General features: G+C 40.6%; 1 protein-coding gene across 4 annotated transcripts in view; it reads left to right on the top strand.

Annotated features, from left to right (window-relative positions):
* LOC149227922 (NAD(P)-binding Rossmann-fold superfamily protein) overlaps positions 1–23,355 on the top strand; it is a 380,332-nt gene that overhangs the window by 248,626 nt on the left and 108,351 nt on the right. For all 4 annotated transcript variants that reach the window (XM_089377984.1, XM_089377986.1, XM_089377985.1 and 1 more), the window contains exon 5: positions 20,148–20,301. In XM_089377984.1, the coding sequence (XP_089234110.1) occupies positions 20,148–20,301 (154 nt within the window). The remainder of the gene's footprint in view (positions 1–20,147; positions 20,302–23,355) is intronic.

Raw genomic sequence — 23,355 nt, 5'->3', positions numbered from 1 at the left:
AATTCAAAGGGTCTATAGGTGTTGTAAATAGATTGAGCATTAAGGGAGGGTATTAGAATAATGCTATTTTAGTGTTTAATGCTCATTCGGATAAGATCGTTTGTGATCTTATTAGCAGTTTCTTCTTAGAAACTTGTTGTTTCTATTTCTGTAAATACTTTTGTATTGTTTATTGAGCTTCATTGCTCATTGTAAATTAATTCAATTCATTCATTCATTAACTTTTATGACACTTCCTTTTCAGAAAAGACTAATCGATTATAAGCTAACTTTGACAATGAATTGATAATGATAAAGAAATCACTCAAGAAACATTAAACAATCAAGGCCAAAGTAGGGCTAGGAGGAGAAATACAAATTGATTTCAAAACCATTGAAAACATTGATCTTTTAGCAAACAAAATCAGAAGCAACTTTGGAAAAATCAAACAAAGGTGGGTTTTTTAGCCTAAGAGGGATCAACGCAGGTCAGAGTGGGAGACAGTGCACTGCAATGCACTGTCTCTAAGGTAGGGGCTGCTCTGCAGCGCACTGTGTCAAGACCAACACTGCGTTGGTGCCAGAGAGTCAAATCAAGAGATATTCAAGCACAATTTTTGACTAAAAACACTTCAAAAATACTGAAATAAGATCAATAAAGCCAAGCAAAGTCTACTAGGGTGTAATATGATGAGGGTAAGCCACCAAGAACGATAGTCGTTCCCCAGTATGGTCGCCAATTTGTTATATGGAATTTGCATCTATGGATAAACACATTTTCCCTAGGTGGGTGACTACACCTAGAACAACAGAAAAAAAGTAGTTTAACCTTTTCTTATAGAAGATAGATGAGATGGAGGAACTTACTTGTAGTCTTTCATTTCCTTTATCTCTTTTCAATCACTCTCGTCGCTCCCACTTGAACTAAATCCGCTCAAAAGGTACTTGTATCAAGAGAAACAGAGACAAGAAACGATCAAAGTATACATGATCTATCTAGTATAAAACAATGGAATCGAAGACATTGAAACACATAATCATCACAGATATGAACAATAATATGAGAAAAGGAATAAACTCTTTATTAATGTAGAAGGAAGAGTATCACCCAATACAGTTTGATCTTGTGCCACTCCTCCAGCTTCAGTCCAACCCTCACCACATCAAAAGCACACCAATCCAGCAGCATAACATTGCTTGACATGAACTCAATTCTCAAACCAACAGAATTTCCTTACAAACTTCAGATTCTAGCCCCCTGATCACTATGATGAGTGCTCAATTTATAGGAAATGGAGGTGGTTTTGTCATAAATGAGGGTATTGAATGGCCTTCCAAACTTGGAGTTAGTTTCCATGGAGCAAGGGATGAGAGGATAGGAGGTTAATGGATCCTTAGCCTATCCAATTTCGAGCTCATAGGAGGAGATAAATGTTAATTTTAGGTATGTTCTATGCTAGAGCAATTTATTTAATTTGTTTTCCATATTAGCAATCACATTAGCATAAAGTAAACTGCAGATAGAACATGAATATAAATCACAGAAGACAAGCCAAGATAAGAGGACACAGGATGTGGCGCGAGCTAGGGACAAACCCCACAATGTGTGGGGAAACCTTTTGATCAAATCTTCTTTTATCTTCAAAGTTCAGCAGAGAAAGAGAGAGAGAGAGATAGTACATTTACAAGAGAAGTCAACACTTTGACTTGTCTAGATTTGAGCATAGATCGTCTCCTATAACGATGAGATCAGTTGAAGACATTCTGCTTCAACTGATTTTCCAAGGTGACTCCTTCACCTATCATCGTGTTGCATCTAGTCCTCCAGCTGCACCACTGCATACTGCACCATGCTGCACTAATCATGATTATCATCATGCTGCCCATGTCCATGATCTTATCCATCATCATACTGCACAAACTAATGTGCATCATCATCATGCTTCTGCCCTTGCTCCATGTATCATTGCGCTACCCATGCACATGATCTCATAGTGTTGCCCATATATCTCATGATGCTGTCCATGTTCATCATGTTTCTCATACATCTCATGATGTTGTTCATAATGTTCATCATGTTGCTCATATATCTCATGATACTGTTCATAATGTCCTTCTGTTGCTTCATTATAGGGTTCATATACATATCAACCTTAGCTGCTTGCTATGGCTTGCAGCCTAGCAAAGCAGCTAGGCTATAGTTCCACGCAATCCCATTATACACAGCGTATATATAACCATGACTGCGTTTACCTCTTCATCACTGCGGCTTGATGACAGTGGCACCCTGGACTTCCTGACCAGCGTATATACATGACTGTGACTGCCTAGCGTATAACCATTCATGAAGTTGTTGCGTATCCACTTGCGTGTATATATTCATTGAGTTTGCTGTGTATCCACCTGCGTTGTGCGTGTATATATTGCTTGAATCCTGTGCCTCTATGTATTAGGGCCTACATATGTCCATGACTGTGTTCCATACGTCATGAAGCGTATATATATGATTGCGTGGCCACTATAGCTTCATTCCCATATGCGTATATGATTGCGTTCCAAGATATAATGACTGCATGGTATATGACAACGTTCTAAGATATAATGGTTGCGTGGTATCCAATATATATCTTGCGTTATGACTACGTGGTCTCCACATATTTCTTCAGAACGTATTTATTTGTTGTGTTAATATGCTGACGTATATGATGACATATATATATATATATATATATGCCATGACCTGTGCATTAGAGTTGTGACCAGCGTATTAGCTCCTTATATCAATGACAACGTATACGTGACCTTCATTGACTGCGTGTAATCCTCTTCAGTGGTTCTATATACCTGACTGCGGCTTGGCTTCATATACCTTGGCTCTCTTCGGCCCACTGATCTGTGGCTCCTTAACTCCTATTGACTGCGGCTTACTGCAGCTGTTCTTTTTTTTCTTTTGTGATTGCGGCTTAGGGTAGCAGATTAGGGCATCATCTGGCAGCTAGGGCATCATACTAGGCCTGCATTCTCCTTCTCCAAAAACCCAAGACGTGGAGAGGAGATCGCATGAAGAGTGTCTCAAATGACATCAAATCCTCATCTATTTATACTAACGTGTAGGTGATGAATAGACATGTCTATTGGGCTTCTAAGCCTACTCAAGTTGCTGGTCGGCTAGATGATAATTCCATAATTTAAATAAATTCATATCTCCATAAATACTTATCGGAATCGGATGATCTTTAGATCAATCCTACACCTTTCGACGAGAGGGATCCAATAAAAATATCAGTTGCCATAAATAAGCTGACCCTCATGGAGTTTGGCCTTAGTTGTTAATGTAACACTCCCTCTCAACTAGGGAGAACTCCATCCGTTGATCCATAAGTCCGACTGTACTATCTCTGCCATCAGTGCCCTACACTCCTCTGCTCAGCTCTGCTGGCTCTGCTCTGCTTTGCTCAACTCTGCTCTGCTCAGCTCAGCTCTACTTAGCTCTGCTGAACCATGAAGAAGAAGACTTGATCGAGAATGTTTCATACCATTCTCCATCGACCCAAAGTCAATCTCAGAGTGCGTACCTGTTAAGTTATGGTATGTTCTATGCTTATAACAGTTTACTTCTTTTTCTTATTATATTCCACCGATTAGCAATCACATGTACATAAAGTAAAGTGCAGATAGAACATTAAACGATTGACAGAAAACAAGCCAAGACAAGAGACACAAGATGTGGCGGCTAGCCAGGGACAAACCCCATAATGTGTGGGAAACCCTTTGATCAAATATTCTTTTATCTTCAATAATTCAGCAGAGAGAGATAGTACAATAAATCTGATTCATATCAGCAGTAGCAAACCCTAGATCAGTAGCATCAGCATTAGCGGCTTCATTATCAAACTAGGGCAGACCATATCTCACAAACCGACAGTCAGATTGACTTCATTCCACCACCAAAAGTTTCGGCTTCCAGAGGAGGTTCAGATGAACCTACAGCACAGTTCAGATGAGGAGATCTTCTAGGCCACGCAAGTCAATCTTTGCTTCTGCAGTTGCAGCTTCAGTTTCAGCAGTTTCCGGCTTCAAACTAGGGCAGTTGATATCTTGCAAACCGTTCGTCAGATTGACTTCATTCCACCACCAAAAGTTGCGGCTTTCAAAGGAGGTTCAGATGAACCTACAACGCAGTTCCAAAGAGGAGATCTTCTAGGCCACGCAAGTCAATCTTTACTTCTGTAGTTGCAGCTTCAAATTCAATAGCTTTCGGCTTCACATGTGTGAGAGAGAGAGACCCATTTCAACGCAGTAGAGAAGAGACTCATATCTGCGCAGTAGAGAGAGAGAGATGTGATGAGATGAGTGAGTCTAAATGAGGAAAAATCCTCTTATATTTATACACAACGTTGGTGGGTGAATAGATGCGACTGTTGGGCTTCTGAGCCTACATGAGTTGTAGGTCGGCGTGATAATAATTCCATAATCAAAATAAATTCATATCTCCATGAATACTTATCGGAATTGGATGATCTTTATATCAATCCTACACCTCTCGACGAGAGGAATCTAATAAAAATATTATTAGCCATGAATAAGATGACCCACATGAAGTTTTTCCCTGGTTGCCAATTTTAACACTCCCTCTCAACCATGGAGAACTTCATCTGCAATCTGTCTATCGGTCGTTACTATTCATCCATCAAATGCACTGCCTTGTACAGCCTGACCCTTGCCCTGCTCTGCTCTATTTTGCCTGTTCTGCTTTGTCTTGTTCTGCCCTGCACTGATTTGTACTGTTTTGTTCTGTTCTGCTCTGCTCTTGCATTGTTCTGTTCTACTCTGCTTTTGTCCGAATTATGAAGAAGAAGAAATGATCGAGGATGTATCATACTGACTCAAAGTCAGTCTCAGAGTATGTACCACTGGTTCCAGACCAGTCTCAACCAACCCAAAGTCAGCGTCATAGTGAGTACAACTCCAATGGTCCCAGACCAATATCATCCTCCACTGACTCAAAGTCAGTCTCAGAGTATGTACCACTGATTCTAGACCAGTCTCAACCGACCCGAAGTCAGCATCATAGTATGGTACAACTCCTACCATTGGTCCCAGACCAGTATCATTGATCCTAGATCAATGGAGGTCATCCTAGCGTAGGGAGTTCGGTAGTTACAACGATGCGTCCATCGGTACTACTATGGTCCCTAACTTCATTTCCTTGCTCATTGATCAGATGAGAGGTACTTCCCATGAGTCCCGGACTGCATGGGTAGGATGCCTCGACAGGAGAACTAATCAATCCTGTCCTCACAGGAGAACACATCAATCCTGCTACAATTGCCATGGAGAACACATCAATCCAGGCCTCACAGGAGAACACATCAATCCTGCTACAATTTCCATGGAGAACACATCAATCCAGGCCTCACAGGAGAACACATCAATCCTGCTACAATTGCCATGGAGAACACATCAATCCAAGCTGCCATGGAGAACACATCAATCCAGGCCTCACAGGAGAACACATCAATCCTGCTACAATGTCGCCACGGGGTGTACATGTATACCACCAGGGGATAGTGAATAATCCTGTGGTCATATGCTGCTCCAAGAAGCACCCCGCACCCCCCTGGAGCTCTCAGAGCTCAATGCATCATACATGACCCTCATTGGAGGGTCTTTGAACAACTCTAAGTTGTTCACGAAAAGTTAGAAATTTTACTTTCCCAAGGGGTTTTGTCAAAATGTCGGCGACCTGTTCATCTGTACCGATATGATGGAGCCTTATAGCTCCCCGTTGCACCATATCTCGAATATAATGGTATCTGATATCAATATGCTTGGAGCGATCATGGAATACGAGATTCTCTGACAAACGAATCCCACATTGGTTGTCACAAAGGATCACAGTGGTATCCAATGTGAATCCAAACAACTCACTGAAGAGCTTTCGCAACCAAACTACTTCACAAGAAGCCATGCTAGCAGCAATATACTCTGCTTCGGCGGTGCTCAAAGCCACCGACTTTTGTTTCCTGCTCATCCAGGATATCGAAGCAGATCCCAAGGAGAAACACCACCCGGAAGTGCTCTTACGGTCCTCCACATTGCCTGCCCAGTCAGCGTCTGTGTATCCAAATAGTCTCACATCTCTGGCAATGTATCTTAACCCATGAGTGATAGTGCCACGAAGATATCTTAGCAGATTCTTGGCACCAATCCAATGTATGTGGTGGGGTTCAACCATATGTTGGCTCAACGTGTTGACTGCAAAGCATATATCTGGACGGGAGTTCACTAAGAACATTAATGCTCCGACGAGTTGCCGATACTTGGTAGCATTTCGTAAAACAGGTCCAGCAGCACTACCGCTTAACTTCTTGAAGTCAAGCTCCATCGGAGTAGTTACAGGCTTGCAGTCTGTTAGACTCCGTCTCATGTCAGAGATTGATTCTTCTTCAAAACCCTGTTTTGAAGAAGAAATCATTAATGTGTTGTTTAAATTTATGTAATTTATTCTCTAGCTCTTCAAAAGGCAGCAGCAACTTCAAAGCTCCTATCCCTGCACAAACAAAAGAAACAAACATCATCAGCAATCATGTCCATTTGTTTGATCTGGTCTAGAAGTTGTCTTCCGTTGTCATTTGGTTATACAGCTCTCCATACATTTGGTTGCTCAAATCTGGTTACTTAGCAAAGGAATTGCTGGAATGAAAGGCATACTTTAATCTCTTGACAAGCATATGCCTGCGGCCTTGTTGCCTAACCTCTGCTGCAGACTTCTTGGCACATGGATTTACATATTTTGAGGTTTTTTGAGGCATACTTTAGTCCATCATTGGATGCAAGCTGTAATGGCCAGCGACCTTGCAATTTCTCAATTCAGATTCCTGACAGAGCTCCTCCTTGTCCATGGAAGGCTGTCATATATTCGGATTTCAAAGGTGGTAATCTATTTCACCTTCTTTTGTGGGTATTCTGCTGCAAATTTTTATAATGATTGGTACCAAGCGTTGTACAATATCCTGTACAATATCCTTTTCACTTCACTCCCAGCATTAGCCATTGGAATTTTGGACCAGGATGTAAGTACCGCTGTTTCAAAACAGTTTCCTCAGTTGTACAAAGCCGGCATTGACAACTTATATTTCAGATGGCAACTATTAGCAAGAGGGCTGCTGTCAAGTGTTTTACAATCCTTCGTTATATTCTATCTTTCAATTTTAACTGGGTTTGATGGAAAATCCAATGGGAAAATTCTTGGCCAGTGGGATGTGGGGACACTGTCATTTTCATGTGTGGTTACTACCGTCAATCTCCAACTTCTCATAGAACACAGCTACCTGACACACTGGCACTTCATCAGCATTTTTGGAAGCATTGTAATCTGGTTTTTATTTCTGCTTTTCTTTACCTCGATATACTCGTTTTGGGATGCTAAGGAAAACGTGTATGGGCAACTCATTGCCCCTTTTTCCACTTTAGATTTCTGGCTCATACTTTTGGGTGCTTCAGTGGCGGCCTTGGTATTTGATTTCGCTTTTGAAGGATTTCGAAGGATATTTATGCCGTATGATTATCAAATCATTCAGGACATGGAAAATTGATGCTGGAAAGTTGGTGTTGTAGGTCCAGATCTTGATCAAATATTCATAGCCTCATATACCCTTGTCCCAACAGGTCGAGTATTGCTGCATTGTTTTTCAGAGATATGGTGTGATGGAATTTCGTAGCAGAGGAGACTGGGCAGAACATAATTTCCAGTTTAAAGAGTCCAAGGTGACTATTAACAAAATTGGGGATGGAATTGGAGTTGTAATTCTAGATGATGGCATGCAGGTCTAATCGCTCTCAGAACCAACAGAAGAGAAATAGTCTACTGTTCAACTTTAAAAAATGACGTGTTTAGACTGCAGCAAACATAATGGAATAAGCTGGCTGAATAGCACAACATGATGACTGCTAGTCTCTTTATTACCATTGGAGCTTGTTCAGGGACATGGAGATTGTAATGGTAAATTGTATAACCCTTTGGGGCAATAGAAGGTTGATACCACGTGGGCCATTGAGGGAACATTTAATTGCATTGAGACGGGTAGATATAATAGTTTTACAGATTTGATATCAAAAGAAAAATATTAATATATCATGGCTATGTTGGAGTGTTTACTTGAGGAGGAAATCCCTATTTTTGGTAGCAAAATGGTCCCGTGCCATTTCTTCAGATTACAGTGCAGAGCTTCAGTGATTCCTTTGAACGTAGTGCACAATATGGTTGTATTGTGTGTTTCTGGCCTTGGTTGTCCAAAGTTATTTTCGTTAGCTATGAATGTTTGAGCCATTAAATTACACCCAGCAATTGATCATGAGTAGCAAAAAGCCTATGATTTCCAGACATACAGGCTCATATCAAAATCCGTGGAATGATTAACTGAAGATCTTTCCAAGCAGCATGTATCAGCAGTGGCTTTTCGTTCACATATTGACTCAAAATCAGTAATGAGTTTCAGCAAATTCCCGTCTTTTGAAGATGGATTAACTGCTGCAAGTACGCTAAAACTGCTGCATCTTTTTATGCCAGATTCTATCATCACAGAGAATCAACATTAGGTGTTCTATAATCTCAGTGAAAATACTTAAGTGCATAAATCACTTTGACTTTGTCTTTTTATGTTTTGAACGAAAATATGGTTTTTCTTGCAAGGAAATGGACCATTAATTGGAGTGGATGAACCAGTTGATAATTTCAACTATGGAGAAGCCTATCCTATGTTGAGCACGGTGAATGACCTTGGGTTTCGACCTCAATACTTTCAGAATCAACCTACAGGCGTACAATTAGCATGTGCAGGTTTCCCGTTCAATTGATTCTGGATCAGTAAAAGGTTTTCCAAAATCTGTCACAGAAGCACAAAGTCAGAATCTTATCTGTGGAAAAGATCTGGTTATAGACATAAGTACGCAGTGAATATATTTGTTTCAGAGGGAGGTGCTGTATCAGTTTTTGAGACTATCAATAAGTGAGGAACGTGATTAATTGAGCTTACAGGGCCAAAGATTGAATTGACATGTGTATGAATCAGACCTGCTTTGTTGTAATGGCGTGGACCAATATTGCTATGTGTTGAGCATTATTGTAGATTCAATGTTGAGTTGAATTTCTGGGTTGAGTGTTGGGAGTGTATATGCCCACAAATAAATCGTGACCAAGGTGTGGTCAAATCCTTGGCGAGAATTTCCATCTCTGTGCTAATGAACCAAAACACTAATCGAAGTGAAGAGATTGCTATTTGAAATAAAATCAAATGCTGTGAACGTTGAGTTCCATTGCTGGATGAAATCAAATGTGCAAGTCAAACAAAACCCTGTTGGTTGAAAATACAAGTGAATGTATGGAGAAATATTCGCTGAAGCAGAGGAACGTGGTCATACTTGGGATAGGCGTTGTTTGATAGCTGGCATTGATCGCATAGTTTTAATCCGGGCTCTTAAAATGCTAGAGCAACGTGGGAAAATTTGGCTCACGTCCTTGACACCTGGTCCTTCACTTCAGCCACCTGAAGACACCTGTTACCAGATGCATAAGATTCGTTTTCTTATCTATAACCTCAGTTAATCAGCGCTCCAAAGATTTCAAAAGAAACGAATTCGCCTATTTCGATCCTCAATCATGATTTCATGGGATTTTTGCTCCAGATTTATCTCTTAATTGGCCAATTATCATAAGATTTAGAGAAATGTTGTATCCTGTTTAGAGTAGTTGAAACGCCCTTTCATAATTTCTGTAATGTCAGTTTAAACAGCGCCCCTGTTTTTGGGGGTCGATCTGTTCTTTTTTCTAAAATAGTTTATTTATTGTATTAAAAAAAGAAAAAGGGTCAGAGAGTTAGAAGATTTTTCTGAGAGCGCTGGAGGAGAACTGAGCTCCATTGTAGAGTGTTTGACAGAGGGATTTTTAATGAAGTTTCACAGCTTTAATTTCTGAGATTCATGTGGTATGTTAATTTAGCATAGGTGCTTCTTGTGTTTCATATGTAATTTGTTATGTTCCATTTCACAACATGATCATATCTAATTGAACAAATGAAGGGTTAAAGTGAGAATTCATGCCTGCCATGCTCCACTTTTAAGTTTGTTCAATTCAATGTTTTCTTCTGTTTAAGGAGGATTCAAAGTTATTGTTTGCCCTCCTTAGCTCCTCACCAGTCTTGCCATCCCATTTAAAAATCTAGATTTGATGCTAAATTCCTTGCCTACCTTGCCTCAGTCGTCAACCTGTGTTGTTCATTATATTTCTCTGTAAGCTGTGATTTTGCCCATGCAGCCCAGAAAAACCCCATTATTTAATTAAAAACCCCAAATCAACCTTTTAATCAGTTTACTAGCCTAATATCAGTGTTACCTTTGATTGGTCATCTCATCCCATTGAAAATTTGCTGAGATAGACCGGAGAGAGCCTTCTCCTGCCCCGTAGGGCTAGCTACGGGGCTGAATGGTTTGATGTTGCCTTGAGGTTTACCTTCTCAGCCTGAGGTGAAATTTCAAGCGCTAACACAGTCCACCATTCCGAATCTTTCCAATATCTTCACCACATATTTTCCTTGAGATAGGAAAATTTCTCTTGGCTTTTGCCACACTTCAAGTCCTAGGAAGTAGTGCATCAGTCCTAGGTCTTTCATTTCAATTCAGAGGCCAGCTCCCTCTTACATTTGTGAATGAGAGGGTCTGCACCTGTTAGAAAGAGGTCATCCACATACAACACCAGTATGAGAGGCTTGTCATCTTCAACCTTAAAGTAAAGGTTAGGATCGGCTTCACTCCTAGTGAATCCCAGCTTCATCAAGTAGCTATTGATCCTCTCATACCATGCTCGGGGTGCTTGCTTCAGCCCATAGAGAGCTTTCTTCAACCTGCATACATGAGATTTTCGATCATAAATCTCAAATCCTTCGGGTTGCTCCACGTAGACCTCTTCTTTGATCGAGCCATGCAAGAACGCAGTCTTGACATCCATCTGATGTAGGTTCCATCCTTGTGAAGCGGCAAGGGTTATGATCAAGCGGATGGTCGTATATCTGGCAACAGGTGCAAATATCTCATCATAGTCTATACCTTCCTTTTGGGAGAAACCTCGAGCAACAAAACGAGCCTTATACTTTTCCGAGCTTCCTGGGATCTGGGAACTACTTCCCAAACATCATTGTTTATGATAGACTCATATTCTTCGATCATAGCATCCTTCCATACTTGATGCTTGACGGTATCTGAGAATGACGAAGGCTCATTTTGTATGATCGTGCTCATGATGGTCAGGTATCCTTGATACCTATTAGGTTTCTTACTTTCACGAAAGGTTCCTCGGGGTGCAGCATGTCCTTCAGCATCATCAAGTAACCCCTTAAGCCATGAAGGCCTCTTCCTAGAAGAGGAAGGCTCATATGGAGGAGGATCAATCGGATCCATGGGTTCTTCTACATCAGGCATTGATTCATCATCCTTTTCTTTCGGTTCCCTGGTGTCGGCTTCTTGAGAGCTCCTCAAAGTCGGAAGATTGATCACCTTGCTGAGAGCCATATCTTCGTCAAAGGTGACATCATGACTAATTATGACTTCCCTTTGACCGGCTACACAGATTCTATAGCTTTTAGTATTTTCACCATAGCCCACGAAAATTCCCTTCTTTCCAGATGCTCCCAATTTATTTCTTTTCTCTTTCGGCACATGAAAGTATACAGGGCTTCCAAAAATTTTAAAATGAGAAACATCAGGTTTCTTACCGGTGAATTTTTCTTCAGGAGTCTTGGAACCCAATGCTTGATGAGGGCATCAATTTTGTACGTATACGGCAGTGTTTGCAGCTTCAGCCCATAGAAACTTAGGAAGACTTTGATCATGTAGCATGGCCCGGACAACTTCCATAATTGTGTGGTTCTTCCTTTCTGCCACACCATTTTGTTCAGGAGTATATGGTGTAGTAGTCTCCCTCTTGATGCCAGCCTCTTTACAAAAATCATGGAACTCATTAGATTCATATTCAGTCCCATTGTCAGTTCTTAAGGTCTTGATCTTCTTTTCGGTTTGATTCTCGATTAGGACTTTGAAGTGTCGGAACCAAGGGAACACTTCATCCTTCTTTTTCAAGAAGTATATCCAGGTCTTTCGAGAATGGTCATCTGTAAAAGTGAGATAATATGAGTATCCTCCCAAGGAGTTCACAGGCATCATACCTGATATGTCTGAGTGAACTAGTTGTAATATATCGGAGGTCTTGCTTTGACTTGAAGGGAATGGTCCCCTTTTGAGCTTTCCTTCGGCACATTCCAGACATACACCTTCTTTCTCTACTTGGAATTCAGGCATCCCTGTTACCATCTGTCTTACATCGGGTAGAGCTTTGTAATGAAGGTGGGCAAACCTCCGATGCCAAAGTTCGGACTGAAGCGTTGTGTCACAAGACATGACACCTAGTGGACTTCAACCGACTTGATATAAAGAATCAACTCGAAACCCAAGAGTGAAAGCATCTTTAACATTATTTTTCCATATGCGTACCTTACCATCGCTGAAGGTTACCTTATAGCCTTTGTCTTCCATTGCCGAGATGGATACCAGGTTCTTTTTGAGATCAGGTACATATAATACATCTTGTAAGTGAATCGTATTACCTTGATTCAGTTTAAGAGAAACATTGCCTACACCTTTCACTAGGTATTTCATGTCATCTCCAAGGACAATTTCCAGGTTAGTTTCTTTCTCTACTAGATTATAGAGTACTTCTTTGTAACCAGTGAAGTGTCTTGAGGCACCACTATCAATGAGCCAAATTCCCATTGAGTCCGAAGGAGCGGAGGTAGATAGAGCAGCTGGTAGATAATATTCAGCCTGCTTATCGTCAACAATGTTAGATTCATACCTGGAATTTCTAGCCTTCTTGAATGGTTGTCCTCTTCCTTGATTTCCCGCATTCCTTTTTCCTTTGTTGTTGAATTTTCCATTCCTTCGATTACCATGAGAGGGGTTTTGATCATCGTCACGGTGAGAGTCCTTTCTATCAGGGCATTCCCTTGCATAGTGACCTGCTTTATTGCAAATGAAACATCGTCCTTTTCTTCCACCCTTAAATCCAGCCTTTCTTTTCGATTTAGACCCAAAATTATTTCTTTTCTTAGCATGAGAAGAAAAAGCAGCAGGAGGATCTTTAGGCAAGGGCATTTCCTGCTCTTCTACCCTTGTTTGTTCTTGAATGCATCTAGCCATTAATTCCTCGAAACTAGGAATTACATTATTGTTCAGAAGAGTAGTCCTGAACACATACCATTCACATGGTAATCCTCCGAGAGTTGTGAGTGCCATTTCTCTGTCAGTAATGGTTTCCCCAATAGATAGGAGATCGTTCTTGATCTCGGTGATTCTTAAGAAGTATGCTTGCATACTTTCATCTTTACCCTTCTTGATTTCCCTCAACTTATTTCTAAGAAACAGAACTTGATTTGCATCATTAACTTTAAATAAACTCACCAGTCTGTCGTAGATTTCCTTGGAGGTGTCTAGATCAGAGATGTAGGCCACCAAGCGCTTGTCGATAGAGTCCCGGATGATCTTCTTTGTTTTGACTTCTCCATTTTTCCATTTGTTCCAGTCAGCAACAGATTCATTTGATGAAGGCTCAACAATATTGCCTCTTACATGGTCCAGCACTCCTTGATCTTCAAGGGTTAGATCGATAGACATCTTCCATCTGTGATAGTTAGCTTTCTCACGGAGCTTGTCTTCGGCAGGAAAGAGTGTTGAGGACCCCATAATTCTTTTTAGGATAGCCTTGCCAATCTTCTCTTCAATGATTTCTCTTGCTCTTGCTCGGGCTTTGTCTTCACCTCAGCTCTGATACCATGTTAAGTTATGGTATGTTCTATGCTTATAACAGTTTGCTTCTTTTTCTTATTATATTCCACCGATTAGCAATCACATGTACATAAAGTAAAGTGCAGATAGAACATTAAACGATTGACAGAAAACAAGCCAAGACAAGAGACACAAGATGTGGTGGCTAGCTAGGGACAAACCCTACAATGTGTGGGGAAACCCTTTGATCAAATCTTCTTTTATCTTCAATAATTCAACAGAGAGAGATAGTACAATAAATCTGATTCATATCAGCAGTAGCAAACCCTAGATCAGTAGCATCAGCATTAGCGGCTTCATTATCAAACTAGGGCAGACCATATCTCACAAACCGACAGTCGGGTTGACTTCATTCCACCACCAAAAGTTTCGGCTTCCAGAGGAGGTTCAGATGAACCTACAGCGTAGTTCAGATGAGGAGATCTTCTATGCCACGCAAGTCAATCTTTGCTTCTGCAGTTGCAGCTTCAGTTTCAGCAGTTTTCGGCTTCAAACTAGGGCAGTTGATATCTTGCAAACCGTTCGTCGGATTGACTTCATTCCACCACCAAAAGTTGCGGCTTTCAAAGGAGGTTTAGATGAACCTACAACGCAGTTCCAAAGAAGAGATCTTCTAAGCCACGCAAGTCAATCTTTACTTCTGTAGTTGCAACTTCAAATTCAACAGCTTCCGGCTTCACATGTGTGAGAGAGAGAGACCCATTTCAGCGCGGAAAAGAAGAGACTCATATCTGCGCAGTAGAGAGAGAGAGATGTGATGAGATGAGTGAGTTTAAATGAGGAAAAGTCCTCTTATATTTATACACAACGTTGGTGGGTGAATAGATGCCACTGTTGGGCTTCTGAGCCTACATGAGTTGTAGGTCGGCTTGATAATAATTCCATAATCAAAATAAATTCATATCTCCTTGAATACTTATTGGAATTGGATGATCTTTATATCAATCCTACACCTCTCGACGAGAGGAATCTAATAAAAATATTATTAGCCATGAATAAGATGACCCACATGAAGTTTTGCCCTGGTTGCCACTTTTAACAGTACCACTGGTCCTAGACCAGTCTCAACCGACCGAAAGTCAGCGTCATAGTGGGTACCACTCCTACCACTGATCCCAGACTAGTATCGCAGTCTTAGAGAGTGTATCACTGATCCTAGACCAGTCTCAACCGATCCAAAGTCAGCGTCATAGTACGTACCACTCTCCCTGGTCCTAGACCAGTCCTGTACTGACACGTAGTCAGTCTTAGAGTATGTACCACTGGTCCTAGACCAGTCTCAACCGACCCGAAGTCAGCGTCATAGTAGGTACAACTCCTTCCACTGGTCCCAAACCAGTCCACTGACTTAAAGTCAGTCTCAGAGTGTGTACCACTAGTTCCAGACCAGTCCTCAATCGACCCGAAGTCAATGTCGTAGGGGGTACAACTCCTACCACTGGTCTCAGACCAGTATCATTGATCCTAGATCAATGAAGGTCATCCTAGCATAGGGAGTACGGTAGATACAGCGATGCGTCCATCGGTACTACTATGGTACTTCCCATTAGTCCTAGACTGCATGGGTAGGATGCCTTGACAGGAGAACTTAATCAATCCCGTCCTCACAGGAGAACTAATCATCCTGCTACAATCACCATGGAGAAGACATCATCCAGGCCTCACAGGAGAACTAATCATCCTGCTAAATTTGTCATGGAGAACACATCATCCAGACCTCACAGGAGAACTAATCATCCTGCTACACAGGAGATCGAATCATCCTGTTCCACAAGAGAGAGAATCATCTTGTCCTACAAGAGAGGGAATCATCTTGTTCCAGTGCGCACCACTAAGGGGAGGGTGAGTCACCCTGTGGTCTTATGTTGCTCCAGTAAGAACCGCAAGCCCCCAAAGCTCCCAGAGCTCAATGTATGCAACATGCAGGACCCTTGTACAAGGGTTTCTTGACGACTCCGAGTCATTTGGGAAAATCACAGATTTGATCTTTCCCCGGGGCTTTGACAAAGTGTATTGACTTGTACATCATCTTAATGTGATGTAGCCTCCTTGCTCTTACCATATCCCAGATAAGGTAGTGTTTGATGTCTATCTGCTGGAGCAATCGTTGAATACGGGATTCCTCAATAATCGAATCCCACCTCTGGTTGTTACAGAGAATCATAGTGGTATTCATCATGTGTACAAACAGCTCATTGGAGAGCTTCCCCAACCAGGCGGCTTCATACGAAATCATACTCGTAGATATGTATCCGATCTCGACGGTGCTTATGACAATCAACTTCTGCTTCCTGCTCATCCATGATATTGAAGCAGAATTCAAAGAGAAACAACACTAAGAAGTGCTCCAGTGATCCTCCACACTGCCTGCCCAATCGGCATTCGAATAATCATGCAGTCAGTGTATCTGAATCCATGAGAGATTGGCTTGTACCCAAGGTTTATTCCATGTCAAACTTGTTTTATGGGCTTCATTGGCTAAAATTGATTGAGGTAAACCTCATATAAATAGAGGTCAACACATTCTTATTTCTCATCATTACTGGTTGAACAATTTGGTGACCTCCTTCGAGGATTTCAACCTAGCTATTGTGTCTTGAATTCTTGTGGAGATGTGATCTATTGTGCAAATTTTGTTTTTTGAAGATAAGCTCTTGTTATGGAGGCATCATTTTGGGATAATAAGGACTTGTTCATGCATTTCTTGTAAGTACTCTTATTATTGATTATCTTTGAATGGTTATTGCATGGAATGTTTGTTGTTAGGGTGTCTATGTGCTAATTTTATTGAATATTCTTCTATGGAATCTTGGAAAAGTATTGCGTGTCTTAACTAAAAGAATGTATGGCAATCCCTTGAATGAATCTTCATGTTAAGCTCTCTTCATGAATTTATCCCCTCATAAAGTGATAGCTAGGGTTTTTCTTTACCTCACTCCATACTAGGGTGTGATTTTTCCATTAGTAGGTTTCCCCTAAACTCCATCACCCAGGGATCGGTTGGAAAAGTAACTAGGTTCGGTGTTCATATTTGTCTTTGTACTTGTAATTAAAGCAAAAAGAAGAAAAATATTTTTATTATTATTATTTTTTTAGTTAAGCATGTTCTTCATGCTTCTAGGTTTTGATTGAGTCAACGAATTAAATTTGAGACAAAGTCCATTTGGACTCTTTGTAAGAAAAAGGAAAATAATTTTTGTTTTGTAAAAAAGAATCAAATTTACCTCCATAAGACCAAGTCTGCCCTCTAGATGGTCAGGTCGGCCCGCTGAGAACGTGACCCTTCATAGTGATGAACAACTATTAATTGGGGCGAATCCTCCACCAAAAAGACAAGAAAAGCTGTGGTGTTTTGTGGTAAGTTCGTTGAAGGTTTCTGGTAATATAAAAGCCATAGAAGCAAGTTTTTTGTGATATGGAATCTTGAATAGATGCAAGTTTTCTGTGACAAAATAATCTTGAAGGATGCGAGTTTTTCTGTGATATGTGATTTGAAAAGTTGCGAGTTCCTGAGGCAATATTTCTGCAGTAAAATGCGAGCTGAAGGAAGACTACCTTTGTGATAATATGCGAGCCAAAGAAGGACAATATCGTGAGCCACAAAAGGACTGTACTAACTGTGTTATGCGAGCTAGAGAAGGATCATGAGATCTATGAAGTACAAGCTATAGGGAGGACAAATTTCTCTGTGAGACAAAGGCATCTAAAGGGCAGGTTTGTGACAATGATTGGAGGGCTGACTTGGGGATCTTATGGAGGCATTTGTCTTGGTCTTGGTCTTGGAAATCTCATTTGATCTGATTCTATAAGAAGGGGATTGTTTAGGTTTTCCCTAATTGTGGGATTTTTCCTGGTGTAGAGCCTATATCTTGTGTTTATTGTTTCTTGTGATCTTCATGCTTATATTTTGATAATTGCTTGATGAAGAAAAAGAACATAAAGAATTTAATAAGCCAACAAAATTCACAAGTAATTATCAAGTAAGGAAAATCAACTGTAATCTCCAATTACTTTGATTTTCCAACACGATCAAGCACTAGCATCCACATAGGTGATCACACCATAGGAAAACATCTTTTTAAACCTTTCTTTATCTCCCTCACAATTTTAGCCCTTTAAGGCAAGCCAATAGGCTAGGGCATAGGGCAAAATTCAGCTAGGAGGAGTGCGTTGGCTTGTGGGAGGGTTATTCACGTGGTTTGAGCTTCATTGCACTAAAATCGACCCTTTTCCATGGGAAATTCTTCCTTTTTAGGGCTTATGTCACAAGCCCTAGGGTAAACCCTAATCTAACCCTAGGCTTTAGCTTAGGGATCTTTGAAGGTTTGTTGCTCCAATTGTTGATCATGTGACATCTTTAACAAGCCTTTTCTTGGCCTTATGCACCTTGGTAAGCCTTTTTCCCTTGCCTATTCATTAAACCCTAGGTCATAAGTGCCCTAAATAGGCCTCTTGGAGTGCACGCTTTGCCTTGTCTTTGTTGAATTGAGCCTTGTCCTTAAGTTGAGTGCCATTCCTGAGCCTATCCTTTGTCACCTCTAAGCCATAGACTTTGAATACCTATTAGGTGACCAATACAGGGAAGCCTCCCTTGTGGTGAAAGTCCACTAAAGAGGAGGTGGTGAGTTGTGGTGACAGTGTGCCTCCACCTCATAGTGTTATCCCTTGGTCTGGCTCTGGTTTTCTGATTCCTCTCACGAGACCTACTAGATTTTGAGGCGATAGTTCCACCAAAGACATTACTGTTTATGGGATTGAAAATTCATTTTGTTGCTAACACAAACACCTGAGCATGAATATCTATCAAGCCAAGTCCTTCATCCTTTATTTGCAAAAGTGTAAAGGTGTCAGTAAACTAAACCAAGCACCATTTCCATCTTACATCCACCAAAGAATATGCCAAATAAGCATTTCCATCTACCTAAACCTTGCACCAGAGGGAAAGAGATAAGAAGATTAAAGAATGTGTATCATGACATGCAACATGGATTCTATTTGTGATAATAATTTTTCCTGCAATAAACACCTGAAGTTTCCCAAAGAACTTTGACATGCATATGACTTCCAAATGGGATTCCTAAAACACAAGCAATATGTACTAGTTGAACGAATTTCCATTTCACAATAAGCCAAGCAATAAAATCGTCTTGCTATGATGGGAGTCCCTCATTTTTCCTCAATAATGATTCCTCCAACAACCTTACCAAAATATTCAAAGAAACCCACTGTATCCTTAATGGAAACATGGGATAGTTGTTGAGTGTGCATTGGGTCATTGGCAAAATGGACATCTAATAACTACTGTCCACCTGAAAAGGAGATTCCTTATATTTGAGCTTGTACTCAAGCAACTTCAAGAAGATAGCATGGAACATCAACCACCGTAACATAAAGTAAGAGGCCAAAGCATAACCTTGTCCAATGGACTGGTGAAGCAGAATCTCTTCTTATAATTCTCCATTAATGCACCCTGGAAGAGGTATTTGAAACCAGAGTTTTAACTGCTCTAAGAAAGGAGTCCCAGATCTCAGCCAAGAGAGCTCATAAAGAATGTAATCTAATCTCACTCAATTTTGTCACATCTTATTGAAGTCAACTTTCAAAAAAAATAAATTGGATGTCCTCCCCTTTCCATTCAAGACTTTTCCAAGCTGTAATAAAATTATCTAGGATAGTAATTAACCACACTTGCTTAGGCAGAACAATTTAAGCAGCTATACATCTGATACTTGTAGGAAGAGCTTTAACTAGCTATTTGTAGTATGCATTAAGCATAATAATAGGTCACTAACTGGTCACTGTGTCCTTCCGCATCCCTTTAGGAATAGACTTAATATGGCTTGCATTTACTTGATTTCCTATGTAGTTGATGTCCAAAGCCTCTTTGCACATCGTGAAAACATCATTACATATTGTGGGTGAAAGAGCCAAATAAAACTCATAACTAATGTGTAGTGCCATTACTTCATTTAAACTTATCTTTTATCTTTTCCCCCTAGATTTGGACTAGAGGGCTTCACAATCTATTTATGTACTTTCTATTGAACATTTGATGGGTTGTAATTGTCATAAGGTTTATTTTTTGTGGTCTGTCCAAAGTAATTCAAATTAATTGAAAAAAAAACAGTATAGACTCTAGATAAACTAGTTTTGTAGGAAAGTAATAGGACCCACTTTGGAAGTAGCTATTTACTGTTTTAAGTGTTTATGCTTCTAATTCTTGATTTCTTTTTTATTATAAAGTATGACATGATTTTCTTGCCTTGCATTTCCAGCATATGTGGCCATTACTGAGGAACGGGGGAGGGAAAGGCACTGGAAGAGCAGCTGCAATTGTTGTAAATCTAAGTGCTAGGGTGGGTTCTATTGGTGACAATAGGTTAGGTGGATGGCATTCGTATAGATCGTCCAAGGCAGCACTGAATCAATGTAAGTATATATGTGTTCTTGTATTGTGGCTTTTTACTGTCTTCCTCAATAATAATGGGCATGGCTTTTTCTTTCAAAACATATTGATACTATTACATAAGTAGAAAGGACATTGTTTTTTATTCTCATGGCTTGAATAAGCTGGTATAAAAGTGAGATTAATCCTTGCATAATTTTATACGAACATATTTTAATCCAAGCATTTACAATACAGGTTTGAGATTGAGGGATTAGGTTTTTAAGTAGGCATACTTCTAAGGATTTTGATCTTTGGCATTCTGTACTTTCCTCTTCATTGGCCCTGTATCATATGAATAACCCCTTTAACTGGAGTCGGGTACCTTTTCCTTAGTAGCTTCAATATGGCTTTCTACTCTTCTAGCCACAATAATGACCCTTTCTAAAGAATTAGGTTCAAACATTCTTTGCATCACATCTGCTGATATTGGTTTCGACTCTTGCTACCCCTTTATATAACATGAGGGCTATCTCAGATTGAAGACCCTGTCCAAGCAGGTAGCATTCAGAGTTTGTGTTGTTGATGGTTATATGTTGGTTTGATGCATATTTTCCATGAAGCATCACCTTGGGGCATCATCATTTATTCTGGAGACTTGTCTCTAGCATGTGGAGAAATTTAACAATGGTTTTGCTTAGCATAAGACACATTTGATTGACTCTTCGTGCATTCATCGATAGGGAAACCCATCAACTTAGGGTCTCCCAATGTTTCATTGATTTTTGATTGTTTTTTGGTGTTGGCATGGTTTACTATGATGAATATACTTCATTTCATGAGGTCGTGCACTCTCTTCTTTGTTGTACATACTTCCCTTGGGTGCATTCCTTGAGGAAGAATGACTACACTTTGGATGGTGGAGGCTTGATTGGCTGAGGCACACTCTACTAGGTCAGCCTTGTCTTGTGTAATGTCCCAAATGAAAAACTTTTGGAACAAACCTTTCACATAAAATTTTCATCTACTTAATAGAAGATTGCAATGTAAAACCCAAACCATAAATCCATAAATTGCATAAAAATCTCATTAAAAATAACAATGTGAAGAACAATGAGAAATGCAGAAACAAAATCCAGCTTTATTATATAGAATATATATATGCCAATACAATAGCTAGAAATGACCCTCCAAGATAATAACACTGAAATTGGCCTCCAAACTGAAACAGGAAATCAAATAATTGCAACCTGTGAACCCTGAATGGATTCACCAAGGGAAGAGGTGGGTCCTCGCCCACTCTCACTGAATCACCTAAGGGTTTCCGTCCTGGGGCTACTGCTGGAGTAGAGAACTGGGTTCTCAACCTCTCATACAAGAAACAATACCAAATCCAAGATCCAAGATGTTTCCAAATGACCTTCTCCTCCTCTTTTATAGATCTCATGGATAGATCCCCAAGCCTCTAGAAGCATCTTATTTTATTATTTTATTATTATTCTAGAAGCTCCTCCGTTGACTTTATCAAGTGACCTTTTAATTTTATTTTATTTCACTTAAGTCACTTTTGGCCCTTTTTCTCTAATTAGTTATTTTTCCTTAATTAAATAACTAATTAAAGTCATTTTTAACTAAGGAAAATGGAAAATCGCCCACCATACTCTCTTTGGCCACTGGAAGTCTCTTCTCATCATCACATCTTGTAGATCTTGTTGTTCCGATTCCAACGAGCTATTACATTGAGGTGTTCCATCAATTAATCTCCCGGAATGCCACCTCGAGCATAATTAATTAAGTTATGCCCAATAATAACACTAATTTTTGAAAGTTGTCGGAATGCGACAGAACGAAAGGCAAACTGTGCGGATGATGGAATATGCCAAGCGAATGCCATAAAATCCCATAAAACCTCCTCAAAACTCCATCGGGACCCCTGATGACATAAACCTACTCCACTGACCTAGCCATCCCCTGCCTTGGAAATCCACCCTGGTCGTACTATGAAGCAGAATAAAAATGGGGACATGACAATCCTCCTGCTCCAAGATTGCTTGTCCTCAAGAAATCCAAATCTGTGGACCAATTTGGTGTCCAGATGCAACTAAGGCCCAATGCCCGGATCCCATACGGACCACTGGGTCATGCTCTCCTCCTGTGTCAACCCATCATGAATGGACCCCTCAATGCTCGGATCCCATCCTAATCTCTGATTGAACCTGTCATCAACAAATCCTCCTAGATCCCAATGCCACCAAGAACAAGTATCAAGGCTCCAAGGCTCCTGCTGTGCTATAACTCCAATTGTGAATGTTGCTCCATCCACTGCGTACCAACTCATCACCTCTCTCCAATCCAACTCTTGGCATAAACCAAGGTCAATCTCATCATGTTGATGCTGTGCTGAGATACTGATGAGTGGCCAGCCTACATCTTGCTGCCAACTGAAGCATGTAATACCCCTCACCTCTAAGGGCTCATGCAATACAATGCCTCTGACTAAAAATGATACTCCATCAATAGGGTACCAGCTCATGATCTCTCACCAATCCAATGCATGGACTCCTGTGCAAGGAATACGTCTGCTATGTTGATACTGGTCCATGCTCAACTCCTGATGCTCTACCTGGACAATCAAAACATGTCCAAGAAATCCTGCCTCTCTCCCTCTAATGGGAAAAAGTGGGCAAACTGTGCTGCAAGCCTCGTCTATGTACTCCTGGAGAGGGTTGCTGCCTGAAAATTCTGTAGCTCGGCTGACTGCCACTACATCGATTTGCACCTCATCAATGGGTAGACCCAAAGATGGATGCACTGCCATCTCCCTCGCCTGATAGGAAACTCCACGCTCATCTAGTCCACCAATCTCTTGCCAAACTATCTTGTCATACTCCAGCACCTCCTGAAGACATGTGTTTGCAAATACTGCCACCCTATTAGCTGTCTGCACATGTATCTGCTCCTCATCAATGGATGGCCCCAAGGATGGCTGCTTATGCTCCTCCATCATGGGCTCAATAAGAACCTCCAACTGACTTTCCCCAAAAGGATCATCATGCATACTATGCATATCATCCTCCTGAGCTGACTCATGCTCCACC

Source organism: Pinus tabuliformis, chromosome J (genome assembly GCF_031772625.1).
Source record: "Pinus tabuliformis cultivar Carrire ecotype Pingquan chromosome J, CPIR1, whole genome shotgun sequence".
In the NCBI taxonomy this organism is placed as follows: Eukaryota; Viridiplantae; Streptophyta; class Pinopsida; order Pinales; family Pinaceae; genus Pinus; species Pinus tabuliformis.
This window is presented reverse-complemented; position numbering and strand designations above follow the sequence as displayed.